The 19,279-nt window shown below is 43.8% G+C and overlaps 1 protein-coding gene across 2 annotated transcripts in view; it reads left to right on the top strand.

The window, feature by feature from the left end:
- Positions 1 to 19,279, top strand: part of VWA8 (von Willebrand factor A domain containing 8) — a 670,166-nt gene that overhangs the window by 416,214 nt on the left and 234,673 nt on the right. For both annotated transcript variants that reach the window (XM_073580317.1, XM_073580318.1), the window contains exon 38: positions 3,613 to 3,817. In XM_073580317.1, the coding sequence (XP_073436418.1) occupies positions 3,613 to 3,817 (205 nt within the window). The remainder of the gene's footprint in view (positions 1 to 3,612; positions 3,818 to 19,279) is intronic.

A 19,279-nucleotide genomic window follows, 5' to 3' on the forward strand; every position in this document is an offset into this window, starting at 1 on the left:
GCAAGGTTGTCAACAAGACATTTTTCTTTTTTCCGGACAGCTTATCAAAACATAATGGACAGACAATATTTTTTACGGACCGATAGGGAAACCATCATAAATCATTATGATTATAAGTGAGCTATGTCTACAGCCCAGCATTCTGATATAAAGAATCATAGAATCGTAGAGTTGGAAGGGACCTCCTGGGCCATCTGGTCCAACCCCCTGCTCAAAGCAGGATTCGCTAAATCATCCCAGTCAGATGTCTGTCCAGCCTCTGTTTGAAGACTTCCATTGAAGGAGAACTCACCACCTCTCGTGGCAGCCTGTTCCACTCATTGATCACTCTAACTGTCGAAAAGTTTTTTCTAATATCTAATCTGTGTCTCCTCCCATTCAGCTTCATCCCATTGCTTCTAGTCTTTCCTTGTGCAAATGAGAATAAAGTTGATCCTTCTACAATGTGACAGCCCTTAAGATATTTGTAGACAGCTATTAAGTCTCCTCTCAGTCTTCTCTTTTGCAAACTAAACATTCCCAAATCCTGCAACCTTTCCTCATAAGACAGGGTTTGCAGACCGGTCACCATTCTGGTCGCTCTTTTCTGAACTTGCTCCAGTTTGTTGATGTCTTTTTTAAAATGTGGTGCCCAAAACACAGCCGCATTCCCTGTGAACTATAAAATGATGATAATTAAAGTAAAAATAATCTGTATAATGTTATTTCACTTCAAAAAAATTAATAGGCGCCTTAGTGTTTTTTTTTTTTGTTTTTTTTTACAGACAGGTCAAAAAAGTGTCCTATTCTTACAGACTGTCCTGGAATCTCTGGGTGTGTGCTATAAAACCCTTTTTTAATCACAGAGAGCATTAAAGGGGTTGTCCACTACCAGGACAACCCATTCTTGAACTAAAAGTTTTGATCCCAATAAATTAAAAAAACCCATACTCGCCTCTCGTGTCGGCGCCGCTCCCACGGTGTCAGCACTCACGGGTCTGGAGTTCTGCTGCAGTGCTGGCGTCACTGTCCCCTTATAGTTTGGTTTGGCCGCTGTGTGACACAGCCTCAGACCACGTGTTGCATTGTTGATCAGCCCTTGCTATGGTCAGAAATGCTCATGTGAACAGTCTTTTGGAATGTTTTTTTTATAATAAATCAGAGTTTAGAATTCTATGACAAATTCATTTTTAGTTCTTGACCCTGTTCTTTTGTGCCCTGACAGCTTGCAGCTCGTTGAGCAACTTTTGCTTTCTTGTTTGTTTTAGACCACTATTAATTATAGACAATTCTGGATCACACTTCGCCTGTTACATGGGAGATGGGAAAACCTATCTGTAATTGAGGCTTTTATACTGCCAGATCGCTCAAGCGCAGACACTCAGGTTCTGGTCCATGTTGTCGCCCACGTAGTAATGATCTTTGCCGTAGCCTCTGGAGTATTACCCGCCTGATGAATGCTTCTCTATCACTGCAGCGCCTAATTACTTTTTCCTAGAATGACCCAAATCTTTGTCTGAACATCATCTTCCCCGGAGTCTGACAGGAATACTTGACAGTGTCTTATAAATGTGCTTCTTCTAGTTCACACCCTGGAGCCATTGGTTTCTTGTCAAGCTTCATCTCCAGCCAGAAGACATGTCATTATGAGCAAGAGGAATTGTGTGCGCTAGTTCCTATCTCCATAGATAAAAAATACATCAAGTCTCATTACGCTAATGAAAGTAGCCGGATCATTCACCTGCAGGGTCCAGGTCAAACATACTATATGTGTGATTCTGTACAAACCAAAGAGCTATAGAGGGGTTACACTTTATATTACTCAGAAAATGATTTTTTTTTTACAATGATCTGCAATAAAACTACATAAATCTTTTACCTAATGGTGCAAAGAAAAAAATAGAAGCCTTTTTTGGACTTTACAACACAATGACTGGACAGTCCCCAGAAGCCTGTGTCGTCAGCTTTTTCCAAGGGGGGTCAGTAGTGTCTGGTGCCTCGGAGCAGGGTCAGCGCTATGGAGGGAGTACGTTTTCGGGGGTGTCAGCTGTTACCGAGGGCAGACACTTTCCAGGTATCATTTATCTGGAGCACTTAAAAAAGACAAGTCGTGATCTGATATATCAGTGGGACTCTTGAGCAAAAGGGAATCCTTCCTTGCCAGCAGGTGCTGATTCACCCGGAACTCCCAATAGTCTTCTTACTTATCTGGTATTACAATATTTCATGTTGGTCAAACAGATAAGAAAATAATTTTCTTTGAAATCAGGTACCAGAAAACTATTTAAAACGTTTATAAAGCTTAAATAAGCTATAGATCATAACTTTTCCAACTTCACTAATGGAGATCGTTTAGGCCAGATCACCTGTTACTGTGGAAGTTTCTGTGATCGCAGCAGCTTCACTTCTGTTCTGGTGATTGGCATAGGACAGCATTTTCTGTGTTGGCACATGAACAGGGAAGTGTGTGAAGGGGGCTGGCTGAATGCTCAGTGGCTAAGTCAATCCTTATCTTGGCCATGTTCAATTGGTATATACAGATATGCGGGAAATAAAGCAGCCGGGTGCGGGACTGGAGCAGCTACCAGAGAGTTGGGGCTGCTTGACCTATATTAGTAAGTTATATAACTTATTATTTAAAGCTCATTTATGTATTTTTATTAGCTGAACAACCCCTTTGGGCCATTTGTGCACTCAGTACAGTTTCCATGTCATTGGCATTAGAAATTTACGGCTGCATTTAGACTGAAAGATCATCTTAAAATCGCTCATTTCACGACTATCTTTCCGTGTAAACAAGCTGACGATCTCCTGATGGATGAGCAAAATGCTCATTCATTTGGGGAAATGATCTATTGCACAGTCCAAACTGCTGAGATCTATGGCCGCCTGTGTGCACAGAGCGGTCTAATACTGATGGCTTGCTGTTCATTGCTTACTTTGGGCTACCTAAATAAATAGGCCTTTATACCACCACCGATCGGTAAAAGCTTACCAGTCAACAGTCATATCGTACCGCCGGTTGGCTCGTGTTACCGGAGCCTAAGTAGCTTCATTGAGGGAAAAACAGAAAAAATTCTCACAGCATAGGCTGATAGTATTCCAGTACCAGAGGTGGGACTAAGGCATAACGCATGACCGAGGCCATGCACTTGCAAATTGTAATTGCTGGTTCATTCATTCAGTGTAAAGAGAGTATTGTTTGTATTATAACTTTCCGTGATCTCCCAACAATTCAAGGTTTCTAATATAATCAAGACTATAAGATGTCGAATTGTGAACTAGAAAGAGGAAATGGAAGGATAAATATCACCAAAAACATGACAAAAAATGGTGCAAATAGTAAAAGTTCAGCAAATGCAATAGTGGGACGAGCCCTATGTTCCTCTCTGAAATCCGGTGCTCATGCTACTGGCATTGTCTTCCAAATTCTTGTACACATAATGCATACTCTACCTGCCAAGAGTGTCCTAGTATCTGAACGCATCGACTGCCTGGACCATAAATGGGCCGGCTGCACACATATTGTGCCAAAAACTGCTAAGATGTCCTCTACAACAAGGTCTCCTCTATAATAATCCTCCTCCATATCCAATATACTACACCTGCTTATGGTAATGATGTGTCTTGCAGAGCGTCCTCGGTGTCTCCCTATACATCATGGCTGTCTAAAATTACTGACAGTGACATTTTGGTGGCACCGCTGGGAAACAAAGGAGTTGTCACTGTGGATATGGGAGGCAGCGTTCGGATGTGGGAGACTGGACTGGAAAGTATTCAACGCTCCTTGCTTGAGTGGAGAAATATGATTGGACAAGAAGACGGACGACCGGTGCAGGTAGCATCTTGATCTTTTTTGTCTTTGTTCTTAAGTTTGCTATATTTGGTAGCACATCTGGTTAGAAAGCAAATGTTCACCCATCAGCAATATTTTTTTTCTAAATAGGTTTTATATGATATACTGATTAATATATCGCTATACTGGTCATCACTCCAATTTTCTGATTTGTGGATATAAAGTTAAGTATTATCCTATAACCTCCACTAGAGGGAGCTGTTACACAGTGCATTGAATGTAACCATTTGACCATAAGCAAATGTCCCTCTTCTCTAGGGTTGGGCAGAGGCAGAGACGTCTCATTGAGGCTCTCACTAAGGTGTATGATGCAGATTTGGAAATCGATGCAGGCATGTTATCAGGGGCATGTTCTGATTCTCCACACTATTGTGTATCTTAATAAAATTTGTGTAGTATTGTACATATGACAGTGATTTCATATATATATATATATATATATATATATATATATATATATATATATATATATATATATATATACAGTGCCTACAAGTAGTATTCAACCCCCTACAGATTTAGCAGGTTTGATAAGATGCAAATAAGTTAGAGCCTTCAAACTTCACACAAGAGCAGGATTTATTAACAGATGCATAAATCTTACAAACCAAAAAGTTATGTTGCTCAGTTAAATTTTAATAAATTTTAAACATAAAAGTGTGGGTCAATTATTATTCAACCCCTAGGTTTAATTTTTTGTGGAATAACCCTTGTTTGCAATTACAGCTAATAATCTTCTTTAATAAGACCTGATCAGGCCGGCACAGGTCTCTGGAGTTATCTTGGCCCACTCCTCCATGCAGATCTTCTCCAAGTTATCTAGGTTCTTTGGGTGTCTCATGTGGACTTTAATCTTGAGCTCCTTCCACAAGTTTTCAATTGGGTTAAGGTCAGGAGACTGACTAGGCCACTCCAACACCTTGATTTTTTGCCTCTTGAACCAGGCCTTGGTTTTCTTGGCTGTGTGCTTTGGGTCGTTGTCTTGTTGGAAGATGAAATGACGACCCATCTTAAGATCCTTGATGGAGGAGCGGAGGTTCTTGGCCAAAATCTCCAGGTAGGCCGTGCTATCCATCTTCCCATGGATGCGGACCAGATGGCCAGGCCCCTTGGCTGAGAAACAGCCCCACAGCATGATGCTGCCACCACCATGCTTGACTGTAGGGATGGTATTCTTGGGGTCGTATGCAGTGCCATCCAGTCTCCAAACGTCACGTGTGTGGTTGGCACCAAAGATCTCGATCTTGGTCTCATCAGACCAGAGAACCTTGAACCAGTCTGTCTCAGAGTCCTCCAAGTGATCATGAGCAAACTGTAGATGAGCCTTGACATGACGCTTTGAAAGTAAAGGTACCTTACGGGCTCGTCTGGAATGGAGACCATTGCGGTGGAGTACGTTACTTATGGTATTGACTGAAACCAATGTCCCCACTGCCATGAGATCTTCCCGGAGCTCCTTCCTTGTTGTCCTTGGGTTAGCCTTGACTCTTCGGACAAGCCTGGCCTCGGCACGGGAGGAAACTTTCAAAGGCTGTCCAGGCTGTGGAAGGCTAACAGTAGTTCCATAAGCCTTCCACTTCCGGATGATGCTCCCAACAGTGGAGACAGGTAGGCCCAACTCCTTGGAAAGGGTTTTGTACCCCTTGCCAGCCTTGTGACCCTCCACGATCTTGTCTCTGATGGCCTTGGAATGCTCCTTTGTCTTTCCCATGTTGACCATGTATGAGTGCTGTTCACAAGTTTGGGGAGGGTCTTAAATAGTCAGAAAAGGCTGGAAAAAGAGATAATTAATCCAAACATGTGAAGCTCATTGTTCTTTGTGCCTGAAATACTTCTTAATTCTTTAGGGGAACCAAACAGAATTCTGGTGGTTTGAGGGGTTGAATAACAAATGACCCTCTGAATAAACTTTTCACAATTTAAAAAAAAATTAAACAAAGAAATAACATTCTTTTTTGCTGCAGTGCATTTCACACTTCCAGGCTGATCTACAGTCCAAATGTCACAATGCCAAGTTAATTCCGAATGTGTAAACCTGCTAAATCTGCAGGGGGTTGAATACTACTTGTAGGCACTGTATATATATATATATATATACATACATACTGTGTATATATATATATATATATATAAAATCATGTTGATGATATAACAATACATACACTTCAGCGGTTTAGGGCTTTACGGTGACCATAGATATTAGTTGGTGAAAATGAACAATGTCATGCAAAGCAATCAATTGTTGGGTAAAACTTAAAGAGAATCTGTCAGCAGGATTTCACCCACAAATGTTTATACTGTATGTGGATTTAGCTCTTTCAAAGATGAGTCCAGCAATACTTTTACATGGCCAGTCCATTCCTCTTTTACTGAGAAATCAGTATTTGAATTGATATGCTAATGGATATGTTCTATCTGTCACTCCAGCTCTATTCCCTGCCTAAGGGTACCGTCACATTTAGCGATGCACCAGCGATCCCGACAACGATACGACCCAGTCAGGATCGCTGGTGCATCGCTAAATGGTCGCTAGTGAGCTGCCAAACAGGCAGATCTCCCTAGCAATGCAGCAGCGGCCGGCGGTCGTTACTTACCTGTCAGACGGCAGCTCTGTCACAAGTCACACAACATAGAGTGGATAATCAAGTAGGAGGAGGGGGCACAGGCAGGGCAATAGAGCTGGAGTGACAGAGGCTTCTGTTCTGCCATTCTACTTGCATTTAAATTCAGTTTCTGATTTCTCAGTAACGGAGAAATGGACTGGCCATGTAAAGGAATTGCTGGACTTGTCTATGAAAGAGCACATGTACGTATAAATAGTTTGGGGGGGGTGAAATCTTGCTGATGCTGACAATCACTAAGATCAATCTATCATTTCTGCAGGATTTTTTAAAATTATCTTTTGTATATATGTATGCACATACTATTTTTTTGTATATAATATATCCCACAAGAGGTCATAAAAGACCCCTGAAAGATATTCACACTTTATCTTTTTTTTCTGCATTCCAATGTAATACTTACAGGACAAATCAACCATTTGCGGTGATATGTGTTACTGGCAGAGCTGGTGTGGTCTTGCCATGGCAGGCAGTACAGTACAGGCAGCACCGCTCTTCCTTCTATTCTCTAGACATCGCTGTGCATGAATAAATGAGTGACCGCCATGTACATAGGGACAGGTGGTCTTCCCACTTGGAGAGGATCGAGTAGGTGAGAGGAGCATCTGCACATACGGCAGTGTACTGATTGAATGGTTACAAAAAGTAGTTCCAGACAAGGGAGGAAGCACAGGAGAAAACTTGGTGACTGTAGTGATCTGCAGAGCGGAGAAGCACAGAGGAGGTAGTGTGTGATGTGGTCGGAGGGGCAGGATATGGGCGGCCTTGGATGTCACTGTTAGTAGTTTGATCTGAATTCTCTGGGTAATAGGGAGTCAGAAAAGGGATCAGCAGGGGAGTAAGGAGGGTAAAGAGGATTTATCGGGCAGCTGAGGGCGGACAACATGGCAGGCCACAGAGAGAGGCGTTGCATTACTGTTGAGTTGAAGTTAAGATGACAACGTACTGTATTTTTCAGATTATAAGACGCACCCCAAATTTGGAGGATAAAAATAGTAAATTTTTTTTTATTTTTTTAATAAAATAAGGGGCTTCTTATAATCCATGCTTCTTATTTCTTACCGGGGGTGGTGGCTGCGGTGAAGCGGTTTCCCAGCGTCGCTGCTGGAGGAGGCAGGAGTGGGGTGATGCTGCAGGCTGGGATGAGGGAGTGTTCCGATGTGAGGTGCGCCACTGCAGGTGTCCAGTGCTGCTGCGGGGGTGTCCGTTGGTACTGCGAGGGTGTCCGGCGGTACTGAAGAGGTGCTGGTGCTGCTGCGGGAGTCTCCAGTGCTGCGGGGGCACTGCCGACATTTTGTGAAAGGCCAGAGCCCCCATAGTTCCATGGTTTCTTGTGCGGTGAACTCCGGGAAAATGGCCGCCGGGGACGGTGCATGTGCAGACGGGGATCTCAGCACCAAGATTTCGGTAGATGAGATCTCAGCACAGCAGTACCAGACACCCCTCCAGCGCTGGACACCCCCATAGCACCGCTGGGCACCCGCAGCACCATCGGCCACCCCCTCAACCCTGCCTGAGGCCTGCAACAACGTTACCGGTAAGGTATATCCGCATTATAAGAGGCACCCCCATTTTCCACAAAAATTTTTTGGGAAAAAAGTGTGTCTTATAATCTGAAAAATACGGTACTCCATCATACCCAGGCCCTCTTCTACATGATAGGCAAAATAGACATAGAGCAACAGTAGGGTCAGTCTCCAAATTGTTTCAGTTTATTTTTTTCCTCTTTCATTATTCCCTTTTATTGAGCACCCTATAAAAAGTGTGCACGGAGAAGGGTAATGAAGCAGAAGACACTACTGCCAATTTACAATTCACTCCCCGTGCCGGGGGCAGCTCCGACAGTAAATGGTGCACAAGTCACTGTGACATACCCAGGCCCACATTGTGACTAGTTTATTACTCGCCCAAAACTTCATGCTAAAAATAGCAAAATAAAAATAACATCTATTATACTATTCTATCTTTTAGTAGTTTTTACATAAATGCTTTAAATGAATACTAACTGGGAAAGGGGTGCTTAAAATATACTAAAAGGGGATATTCTCATCCTGTATGTTAAAGGCTTGTCTGCAGGATGAAATAAATGTATAGTAGACGCAGGTGCCCACCGATGGGACAGGGCACACATCTGTCTGGAGAGCGAGGTCTCGTCATCTAGTGCTGTCAGTGGAGAGGTGATCAGAATTCACATGCACATTCTTAGGATATCCGACCACCTGTTCATTGACAGTGGCATTTATCAGGTCCCCATTCTTCAGAAAGAGGAGTACTCAACAGTGTGACCCGTATCCGGGGAATATGCAATATACCGTATGTACAAGCTCGGAATTAAAAAAGTTTTCATATTCATTGACAGCGAGGTCCATTGAGCCACATATTGATATGCAATAATGTTTACTATCGTTATTTGCTTCAATGATCAGGATATGCTATCTCTCCATACCGCCATAATAAAGGTTTATCATTACCGGCTTCCTATAGTCTTCTGTATTACTAGTGTAGTGATGTCATTACCAGTTACAATAGCACCATCTAGTGGCTAGGGATTGGCATACAAGAGTACAACTCCATTTTTTCACTAATTAAAAAGTGAAATTCATCGCTAGGGCTATAAAGTTCTTGGTACTTTATTATAAGAAGGCTTAGAAATCCGCACTGTGTGCACATGGCCTAAGAAGTGAATAGATTTATCTAGAATGATTCATTTAATTTATAATCTAACAATATATCATTTCTGTGCATGTTTTGTGGTAAATGGTGCTATTATCCTACTTTTGTTGCTCTGCTGCTGATCAGCTTACTGATATTAATTAGTGGGGACTTATCTCATTTTGCTCTGGGGCTCTTTATATTCTAGTTATGCCCTGCTTATTGACGGACTCTTCAGTCACATTAGTGTTTGGTTTTTTTACGTGGTCATAACACAAACTGGTTTTATCTTTGTGCTTGTTTTTGGTCTCATCCATGTTTGGCCTGTGTGTTCATTTTCACTATCCATGTGTCATCCGCTTTTTTTCTGTGGTGCAAAAGAAGAAATCTCATTGAAGTTTCCCCAGTAAATAGAGAAAAGCGACCAGAGCAGGACATCTGATGCTTTCACTATTGTTGGTACCGCACGAAATGTAAATACTTGGGGCCGGATTCATTCTCGCATTCGTGCCTGTTTTTTGTCGAGTTTTCGGTGTTTTGCCCCTTTTTTTTTTTTATTTTACTCCAAATTCATCTTTCTACTTGCAAAGTTTTTCGAAATCTGTATTTCATGTGTTTGTCTGTTGTTTTTTTTTTTTTTTTGTAGTTTTTGTCCCTGTTGGTGTAGTTTAGGGTTTCAGATGTTTTCGTTTGATTTATCATTTGAGACTTTTCAAAAAGTAAAAAAAAATGTCACAAATGTAATCTAGCCTCCCACCCAAGTGATTTTCTGCACTCCAGGCATGATGTAGACAATCTGCATATTAAGTAACGATAAGCAGAGCCACTTGGTGCTTTGCCCTTGAAGAAGCCTTTCCTGTTGGTGATACGCGTGGGGTCCTTTAACCTATGTTATCGCCACTTAAGGTCCCGTTACACTTAGCGATGCACCAGTGATCCCGACAACAATACGACCCGGTCAGGATCGCTGGTGCATCGCTAAATGGTCGCTAGTGAGCTGCCAAACAGGAAGATCTCACAGCGATGCAGCAGCGGTCGGTGGTCGTTACTTACCTGTGAGACGCGGCGATGATGATGACTTCCTCCTGCGTCTCTGGAGTCACTCGTCAGCGCCAGCAGGAAGCTGACGACGAGAAATGGACCAGGACGATCTCGCGTGATCAACGATAGCCAGCGGGGGAGCGGTCGGAGGTAAGTGTCACATGTAGCGAGATCGCTAGCGATCTCGCTATGTGTGAAGGGGGCTTTAGACTATACCAGCACTATTTCGCTATCAGGGCATGTTCTCAGGTTTTTCCATGTTAGATATATTAATTATCAATATCCTCTTTTGATTAGATAGGGTGGACTATAGTTCTTTTATGGGCTTGTTCGGTCATTTTTCCATAGCCTTTGGGCTATTTTAATTGTTTTTAATGTTTCGTCTTGCTTAATTGTTCAATAAAAATGTTCAGTATGTGCAGCTGATCCCTGTTTTGACATACTTCTTTATACCGTTGTTCTTCATTATATTATGCTTTAGTTGATTCCAGGTAATAGGGTTGTGCCCACTTAGCCCTTTTTTTTCAAATGTTGGTCAAAATTGACAAATGGTCAAAGATAAAAAAAAAAAAAGACGATGTTAGACTTTGCGCATTATTTATGAACCATTTGTACTATTTTGATGCATTTGGAGCCAAAAACCTTGGCGAATATCGCAGGATTAAAAAAAATGACTTAAAGAATAAAACAAATGATAAAATAATAAATCGGACTCTTGGTTTCCCAACCAATTCCAGATGATTAGTGATCAGTAAACACCCGGTGATTGTTAATTTTAGGGGGAAATTCTAACATAAAAGGAAGAAGCAAAGATCTTTATCCCTTCCCTGCAAAAAGACAGAACTGCAGAAGGCAGCTGTAATATACAAAGCAGAAAGTATTTCCTCGGTCAGGAAAGTCTGGCCAATGAATGGTTAATTACTGTAGGTTATGGTAAGTCTCTTTATAATATAAGAGAGTCTCCAAGGTTTTGTAAATGTGTCTGGTGCCATTGTCATGAATAGGGGCCCAAGCAGGGTCACAGACCAATAAATAGCAGAGCAAAGGGGCACTGTGCATCTGAATGATTAACCTCCTCAGTATTGTAGATGAGCACATTTGTCCCGAAATGCACAATGTATACTGTACAGCGTCTACTCAGTGGTGCTGCTCTGCAGTATTGTCCGATAAGGGGATGTTCACACATGGCAGAGTTTTAAGTAGCAGCAACATGTCACCAAATCTCACCCCCACACTGCAGGTCATTGTTAATCGTGCAGAAATTGCCCTAAGGTTTGGATACCTCTGATGTGATTTGGGCGGACGAGTGCAATACGATAAAAAATCCCATTGCACTCGTCCCAATGTTAATCTATGGGGCAGCTCCCAGCATCCGATTTTTTTTTCACCCATTTTAAACGGGCTGAGAAAATCGCAGCATGCTGCGATTGTCGCCAATTCTCGGCCGAGACTCGCCAATGCAAGTCTATGAATGCAAGAAAAAAATCGGATTACACACAGACCACAAGTGTGACTTGCGAGAAAAATGCAAGACTTCTCCAGGTGACAGGAAATTGCTTTCAGGCCTAAAAACTGTTATATGTCAATTTTGCAAGCAGGCGAGAAAATCTCGCCATAAGGCTGTCATACGAAAATCGGACGACATATGGATCACTGTTAAGGAAACATTTGTGCGATTTTGGTCTGTCAAAAAGGGTCCGATTTTTTTCATTGTTGTGTGTGACTCCGGCCTTATTGAGATTAATGGAGAAGTCTAAATTAACAACATACCCAGGTACTGCGGATTTTGCTGCACATTACTCTCAGATCCACATTCCAAATAATTAAAAAAGCAAAAACAAAATTGCTTTCAATGAAGTTTACAATAAGGGTATGTGCACATGTTGCGGATTTGGCTGCGGATTTTTCCACGCAGATTTTGCTGAATCTGTAGGTAAAATTACCTGCATTTTACTGCAGATTTAGTGCAGATTTTGTGCGGATTTCGCCTGCGCTTTTACACCTGCGAATTCCTATAATGGAAGAGGTGTAAAACGCTGCGGAATCCGCATAAAGAATTGACATGCTGCGGAAAATAAACCGCAGCGGATTTGGTTTTCTATAGGATTACCTAGTACTGTACACCGCATGGAAAACTGCTGCAGATCCGCAGGGCCAAATGTGCAATGTGTACACATACCCTAAAGTTACTCTGCCACCCCCCCCCAAAGCTGAAATTAAACCACTAATATATTCATATAGGGGACTTAGCTCCTATAGAAATCATCCCTCTTGTGCAGATTTCAGTAATTTAATTTTCTGTAACATTTATTATTCTTCTCTGCGCACCCTTGGTGTGGCCAAAGGCTCGGTGCATCCGTTCTTCACCCTCAATTACGTTCCTCAGCACCTATGGCAGTGCTCACTTTGGCGGCTGCCTCAGCTCTACACACACTGACACTGAAGAGCTCACACAGTGTCGGTGCGTACATGGACTTTCTCATCCCTCTTTCCTGTCTACAGCGGCCACTCGCTGCACCCAGACTCACCCAATAGCGGGAGGCCATTCAGACAGGAGAGGGGGATGAGCGTTCGCCCAGATACAGTGTCAGTGTGCACGGGCTAGAGATTTAATTCAGCGAGCACCATTAATCTATATCAGGAGAGAGGCAGAGGATGCTAATTGAGGGGAAAGGTGCAGAGTCCTTGACCGCATCCCGGGTGCACCAAGGACCCCTCACTTACATGTGTAATGATGAAACGTTTTCTTATATAAAACAAAATTAGTAAAATTGTGTACAGCATTTATGATCTTACCAGCCGCTGAGTCCCTTTATGACTGTGTCAGTAGTATGAGTGGGTCTTTGGGAGTGATAGACTCTTTTTAAAAATACTTTAATCAGGCTTCCTGCACTGAGTCTCGTTTCATGTGACGTGGGGTGAGACATCATTGTATGAGGCCGGTGAAACTGCCATTAAAGCCGCCGAAGCGCCAGGGAATGTGACTAACGTGTTTTATTTTTATTTTGCTGCTGTTTTCTGAACAGAAATCATCAAATTTTTGCCAAAATCTGCGCCGTCTTCTTGCCTTGTTACACTTCTGTAACACACTGTTCACAAACCGGCTTTAGTATGGATCTATGTGCAGACAAACATTGTTTTATCTGCAGAAAAAAAACATACATTACAGTTTGATCTGTTTTTCAGCCAATGCTTTTTTAAGGAACAAATTAGAAAACTTTAATGTTATTTTTCTCCATAGTTTCTTGTACTATATAAACATGGACACCGGAAAAAGTCCTTAAAATGTTAGATTTGAGAGTCCTCAGTGGTTGATACCTTTTAATGGCTAACTGAAAAGATGGTAACACATTGCAAGCTTTCGAGACTACTCAGGTCTCTTCATCAGGCTAGACTAATATTTTAATAATGCTTTATTTTAGGAATTTTTGACAGATCTGGGAGGCTGTAGTTAAATGGAGCTTGCTGTTTACACCAACATGCTTAGGACGTGGTGTGGGTACATAGAGTTCAACTTATGAATTCTTCATCATGTACTGGATATAAATAGCAGGGTCCATGTAGGTCAACAGAGAAAAAAACTGGTATGGAAACTATATCCATCTGAGTAGGTCTAATGTGGATGTTTTTCTCCTATTAAGCACTTTTATGATAGATGAGGGTAAATACAGTATGTCAAAGATGTGGTGCTTTGCATGAACGTTTTGTTATTACTTTATATCATACGAGATTGTTTTTTGCCATTTTCTTATTCTTACCACATGGCGGCAGCATTGAGCTGCACATGCCGTTACAGAAGCCCTGCTGTCAGAAGACACACTTACGCACTCTTATTTCATTGGAAAACATTTACTTTCTAGACTGAAGTCTAAAAATTAGCTCAGCCAAGTGTTCATGTTTTGATTGTTTTTGTACATGTTTAAAAAAAGACGAATACTACCATGACAAAGGTCAGACAGTATCCACAGTGACCCCATTGGCTTTGTCAATGGCCCTGTCAAGGTTTCCGTCAAAGTGCAGTTCTTTGGGAATTCCAACAGTTCTCGATGGAGAGCAATGTATGTGTGATCCCAGCCTTTATTGGGAATGCCATTTTACATTTTATTGTCAAACTGAATCAATTCAGCAATGTGGCCCTAGGAGCAGAAAATGTGCATCCTTGCATCAGATCATTCACCCATCCTGGCAAAAATGGCAGGTTTGACCATCTCTTCTGTATGTATGGAGTCCTGCTCTCCAACCACCATCAATATATACGTTTTGTATTTTGAGACATCCTTTTGAATATATTATTCTTCCATCCCCTTTACATGCTGGAGATAAAAGGTGTTAAGAGTCTTCTTCAGTCTTTAGCGGCATGGTTTTCTAATTTGTTGATTTTGATGACCTATCCTTAGACATCAATATCCGATCTGTATGAATCTGACAGCCTGCATCCAGGTGTTCATTTTTTTTGTAGCTCCTGTGGTGTCTGGATGTAAAGAGTACACAGCTCTGTGAACTGTCTAGTGGCGCTATCTGGTTCTGCCACTCAGCTCCTATTAAAATTAATAGGATTTGAGCTGCAGTAACCCAAGAACTAGCACTGCTCTGTGTAATTCTGGTGGGTGTGAGCCCACGGCGCCATTGGCCGGGCTTACACTGGAGGGGCATAACTAAGTGACGACTGGGTATTCACTAGTTCCTCTGATGGTGAGGATAGGCTGGGCTGCCGGTAGTTATCAGGTATTACTCCAGGACGTTCCCTGTGTCTGCAGCAGCTGACTTGAGGGTCAGAGACGCTGGTGCAAGGTACAGAAGCGCAAGACAAAAGCGAGGTTTGACGGTCAAGGAAGGCTTCACTATTCAAAACTGGAGTCAGAAATGTAGATGTCAAATAGAGCGGGTAAACAGGCCGGATCGATAACTGGAGACAGAATATAAAGATACGCATTAACCAGGTGCTAGCAGGCTAGGAACTAATGTTCGGACGAGGAATGGAGGGTGGCGTCACCTAATACATCACCTGTCAGCAGTTGATAGGCTGGGAAGCAAATCTCTGCAGGACAAAGTGGATACAAATTCCTTCAGAGTTCAGTCACACCTCACATCCAGCACAAAGTAACTCAGAGCAGGTCAGGTACTGGGTGGAGCAGAGCGAAAAACATGGTTGGTAGGGTGGCGCTTAGAAGGCATGCGAGTGTCCTGCGTAACACAGTGTACACAGCTGTGTTTTACACGGCCTACATTTGACCACCTCGAAGTTTGTCAGAAAGGTCATCAATATTTAAAGCACCACTCCAGCGGGTAATCTGAGCTCCCTGACCCTACTATCATAATCACCATCCGCCATATTCAGCTCTTCGTGGCGCTGCTTTGGTCTCAAATCGTCATCTTATGATCGCAGCTCCTGACTGACCAGAAGTCAGAGGTAACAGTCAAAAGCTCTCCGTGTCAGTCTGTGAGAGCCTTGTTCTGGCCTCGTTCTGGCATCGTGCTGGCTCACATACACTTACATTGAGTTATGACTTCTTGATCACCCAGTAAACACTGCAGGAACCTGCAGAAGACAATCAGAGCAGCGCTGATAAAAGAAGAAGATGGCGGACAGTAAGTATGATGCTAGTGGCAGGGAATTTTAGTGGCACCACTCCAGCGGTAAAATTTAAAAAAAAACGCTGGAGCGGTGCTTTAAGTGCTAATTTTCATGATGCATATTACCCCTGTAATGCAATGTAATATAATATATTTTGTCGCTCCAACACAGGTTTATGTTGACACAAGATTAGTTTGTCCTGATGTTTGTCATTTCCGCAGTAGCGACCTACTGAACATTATTCTTTGCTTTTCCATGCTCTGCTTAGCTGATATTCTTCATACTTCCCGTATTACACTTTGAAGAATGTTTTACAGAGTTTACAAACAACATCAAAGATTAGTGATCCTCAGTCTCCCACACAAGGAAAGCACATAGTGCCTTGTAGTAAGCAGCACATTATAACATGGAATATGTTTCACATGGCTTCATTGCTGTAAAGAACTCCATATTTACATTCTGGGGCTTCCTACATTAAGAATAAGCAGAGCTGGATAATGCGTGGTGCCCATCTTCAAAAAAATTAACTGAAAGGGGACAACCCTTCTGACATTCATTGTGGAAAAATGTTTGAGGGGCTTGTAAGGGGCTACGTGCAGGAGCATGTGGTAGAAAATAACCTAAGTGATAGCCACATGATTTTACTGGGGACAGAAGTTGTTAAAGCAGCCTGATTTGTATGTAAGAATAGATGAATAGAAACCTGGACAGAGGGGTAGCTGTGGATATAGTGTTTTTGAACTTTGCAAAGGCATTTGACTGTTTCACATAGATGTCTAATGGTTAAAGTAAGGTCTATAAGACTAGAAAGTAAGGTTTGTAATTGGATCAAAAACTGTTTCAAAGTCTACAGTCCAGCGTTGCGGTGAATGACTGCTACTCTGAATAATCTCCAGTTGTACCTTACATATGCCAAGATTCAGTGATGAATCCGCTGTTAAATTATTTATATATTAATGATATACAAGACAGGATTATTAGATTACTATTCTTTCTTTATCAGAAGTTATTAAGCTATGTAGCATAGTGTAGTATATAGAGGATGTTAATAACTTACAGACTGACTTGGGTATTTGGGCATCCACTTGGCAGATAAGGTGCAATGCGGGTAAATGTAAAATTTTGCACCTGGGTACTAGTAATAGGTCGGCATAATATGTTCTACTGGTAGTAAAACTAGGAGAGTAACTTGTAGAGAAAGATCTCTGTGTACTTGTAGATCACAGACTCAGTGCCACCATCAGGGCATTACTGCCATTACTGGCTTATTGGATAATGATAGGACGGTCAAAAAGGAGCACCAGTCGTGCGAAATAATGAGAATAATGCGACTCCAGCCGGGTACCTCAAAAGTGGGAAGTAGTTGCAATTGTGGGTTATCAAAGAGAAGCGCAAAAAAGGGTGGAATGGTCAAATAAAATCTTCTTTTTATTGCATATCCACAACGCGTTTCAACAGAATCGTTTGTCTTACTGCCACCTGAGGAAGACAGACAATTCTGTTGAAACGCGTTGTGGATATGCAATAAAAAGAAGATTTTATTTGACCATTCCACCCTTTTTTGCGCTCCTCTTTGACCGTGTTATCACCCACAATTACTGGCTTATTGGGCCTTTTGAGGAGGGGGGCCAGAGGGGATTCTGTAGTTCTGTCATCGCAGGGGTTCTTCCAGTGGGTCATGGCATCCGCAAACCTTGTCAGTAAAAGCTGCACTACAGTATGTTGCTTCTTCCTTTTTGAGCTTTCCACTGTGCCTAAAAAGTAGTTTTCGATTACATGTAGGGTATTGGCGCACTCGAGAGAAATTGCACAACAAGCTATTTGGTCCACTTTTTCCTATTGGCCCTTAGAAAAATTAGAAACTTGGGGCTAAAACAAAATTTCAGTGCTAAAAATTTAATTATTCTTTTCCCTTCACCCATGACAGCACCACCTGAGAGAGGGATCCGCCCCGCCAGGACAGGAACCTACTGAGACATAAGGGGCGGCACCTCTCCCCCGCTTCAGTTGGGTTCCTGTCCTGGAAGGAATCCCACTGTGGCGGTGCCTGTCATGGGCGAAGAAAAAGATAAAAGACCCAGGCCCGTCCCGGCGCGGGAAGAACAGGTAGCTTACCTGTAGCGCCGGCCGTCGGGTCCTGGAAGCGCAGTCCCCGGGGTCCCTGGGGCTCTGGGTTCGTGCGGGCGTGGATGGGATCCCGGTGGCTCCGGGAAGCCCCCACCGCGCCGCCCTCCCCTCGCGCACGCCGCATCTCGATCCCCGTGGTAGGGGAGAGACGCTGGCGTCTTCCGGCCGCTGACGTCAGCGGCGCTTGGAATGCTGGGTGCGCCGGCTGACGTCAGCAGAAGGCGACGGTGTAATGGTGCCGGGTGCGACGCCGGCCGGCTTCTGAAGCGCTGGGCCGGCGGTCGCAGGGGGGAGGGGAGGAAGACGCTCACCAGGTGGAGGCATGCAATTTAAAAGGAGGAAGACAGCTGTAGATCGGCGGTGCAAAATGGAGTCCGAGCAGGAACGTTCAGCGTCCCTGCCTCCCTCACAGCCCTCTGGCAGGAGGCATGGAAGCCATTCAAGCAGCAGTCGCCCCAGCCGCAGGTCGGGGCACTCCTCAAGGTCCAAAGAGCGCGGGTCAGGTGCTCCGATGCAGCCTCCAAGTCCGGTACCCTTGATTACGGGTGGTGAGTGATCTTCGTGAATGTTAACAGTATATTAATAGGGGTTTTCGCCTTCGACTCATTGGGGGACACAGAGACTGTGGACACAGAGACTGTGGGTGTGTGCTTCTGCCGTCTGGAGGCTGACACTAAGTATACAAAAAAAGAGTTAGCTCCTCCTCCGCCGCATACACCCTCGCCCCCAGACCGGGCGTAACTCCGTTTTTTGCTTAGTGTCTGATGGAGGCACACGCAGTCTGGAGCTCCAGACTAGTTTTTTTTTTTTTTCTTCCCTTTCTATGAAGATAAGATAGGGGCGACGGATCCTATAGAGAGGGTCCGATCTCCCCAAATCATCAACGGGCGACCACGTGTGAGTAGCCCTCCACGTGTTTCCTCTCCCGCACCGAGGGACACATCTGGGACTTTTCCCCAGACAACCATTTTTCTTTGTTATTTTTTAAAGAGGCGGCAACGCATCCTGATAAGAGGATTCGGTTTCCCCATGAACCCCAACGGGCGAGCACGTGTGAGTGATCCTCCACGTTGTTCCTCTCCTGCAACGTGGGAATTCATTAATGCCCCTACCACCCCTAGGTAGTGAGACCAGGGGTGGAGTTGGAGGCGCAGGTGAGCCAAGGGATCGAAGCGTCCCGGTGCAGTAGCCTCCCCCTCCCTGCCCAGGGATGGGGTTGAGAGCACCACAAGAGAGCCCCCACGGCGGCCCGGCTCACCTTTGTTAATGGGCGCGGAGTGCGGCCAGAGCCTCGTCGGCGGCCGCGGCCCCCGCTGTATGGGGAGGTCCGAGGTTCCGCGCGCCCGCCCGCCGACTTCCGGGGGTAGCCGGAAGCCCCGCCCACTAACTTCCGGAGGCGGAGAGCGGCGGGCGCGCACAGTTACCGGG

Source organism: Dendrobates tinctorius, unplaced genomic scaffold (genome assembly GCF_039654945.1).
Source record: "Dendrobates tinctorius isolate UK_male_01 unplaced genomic scaffold, ASM3965494v1 ptg000064l, whole genome shotgun sequence".
In the NCBI taxonomy this organism is placed as follows: domain Eukaryota; kingdom Metazoa; phylum Chordata; class Amphibia; order Anura; family Dendrobatidae; genus Dendrobates; species Dendrobates tinctorius.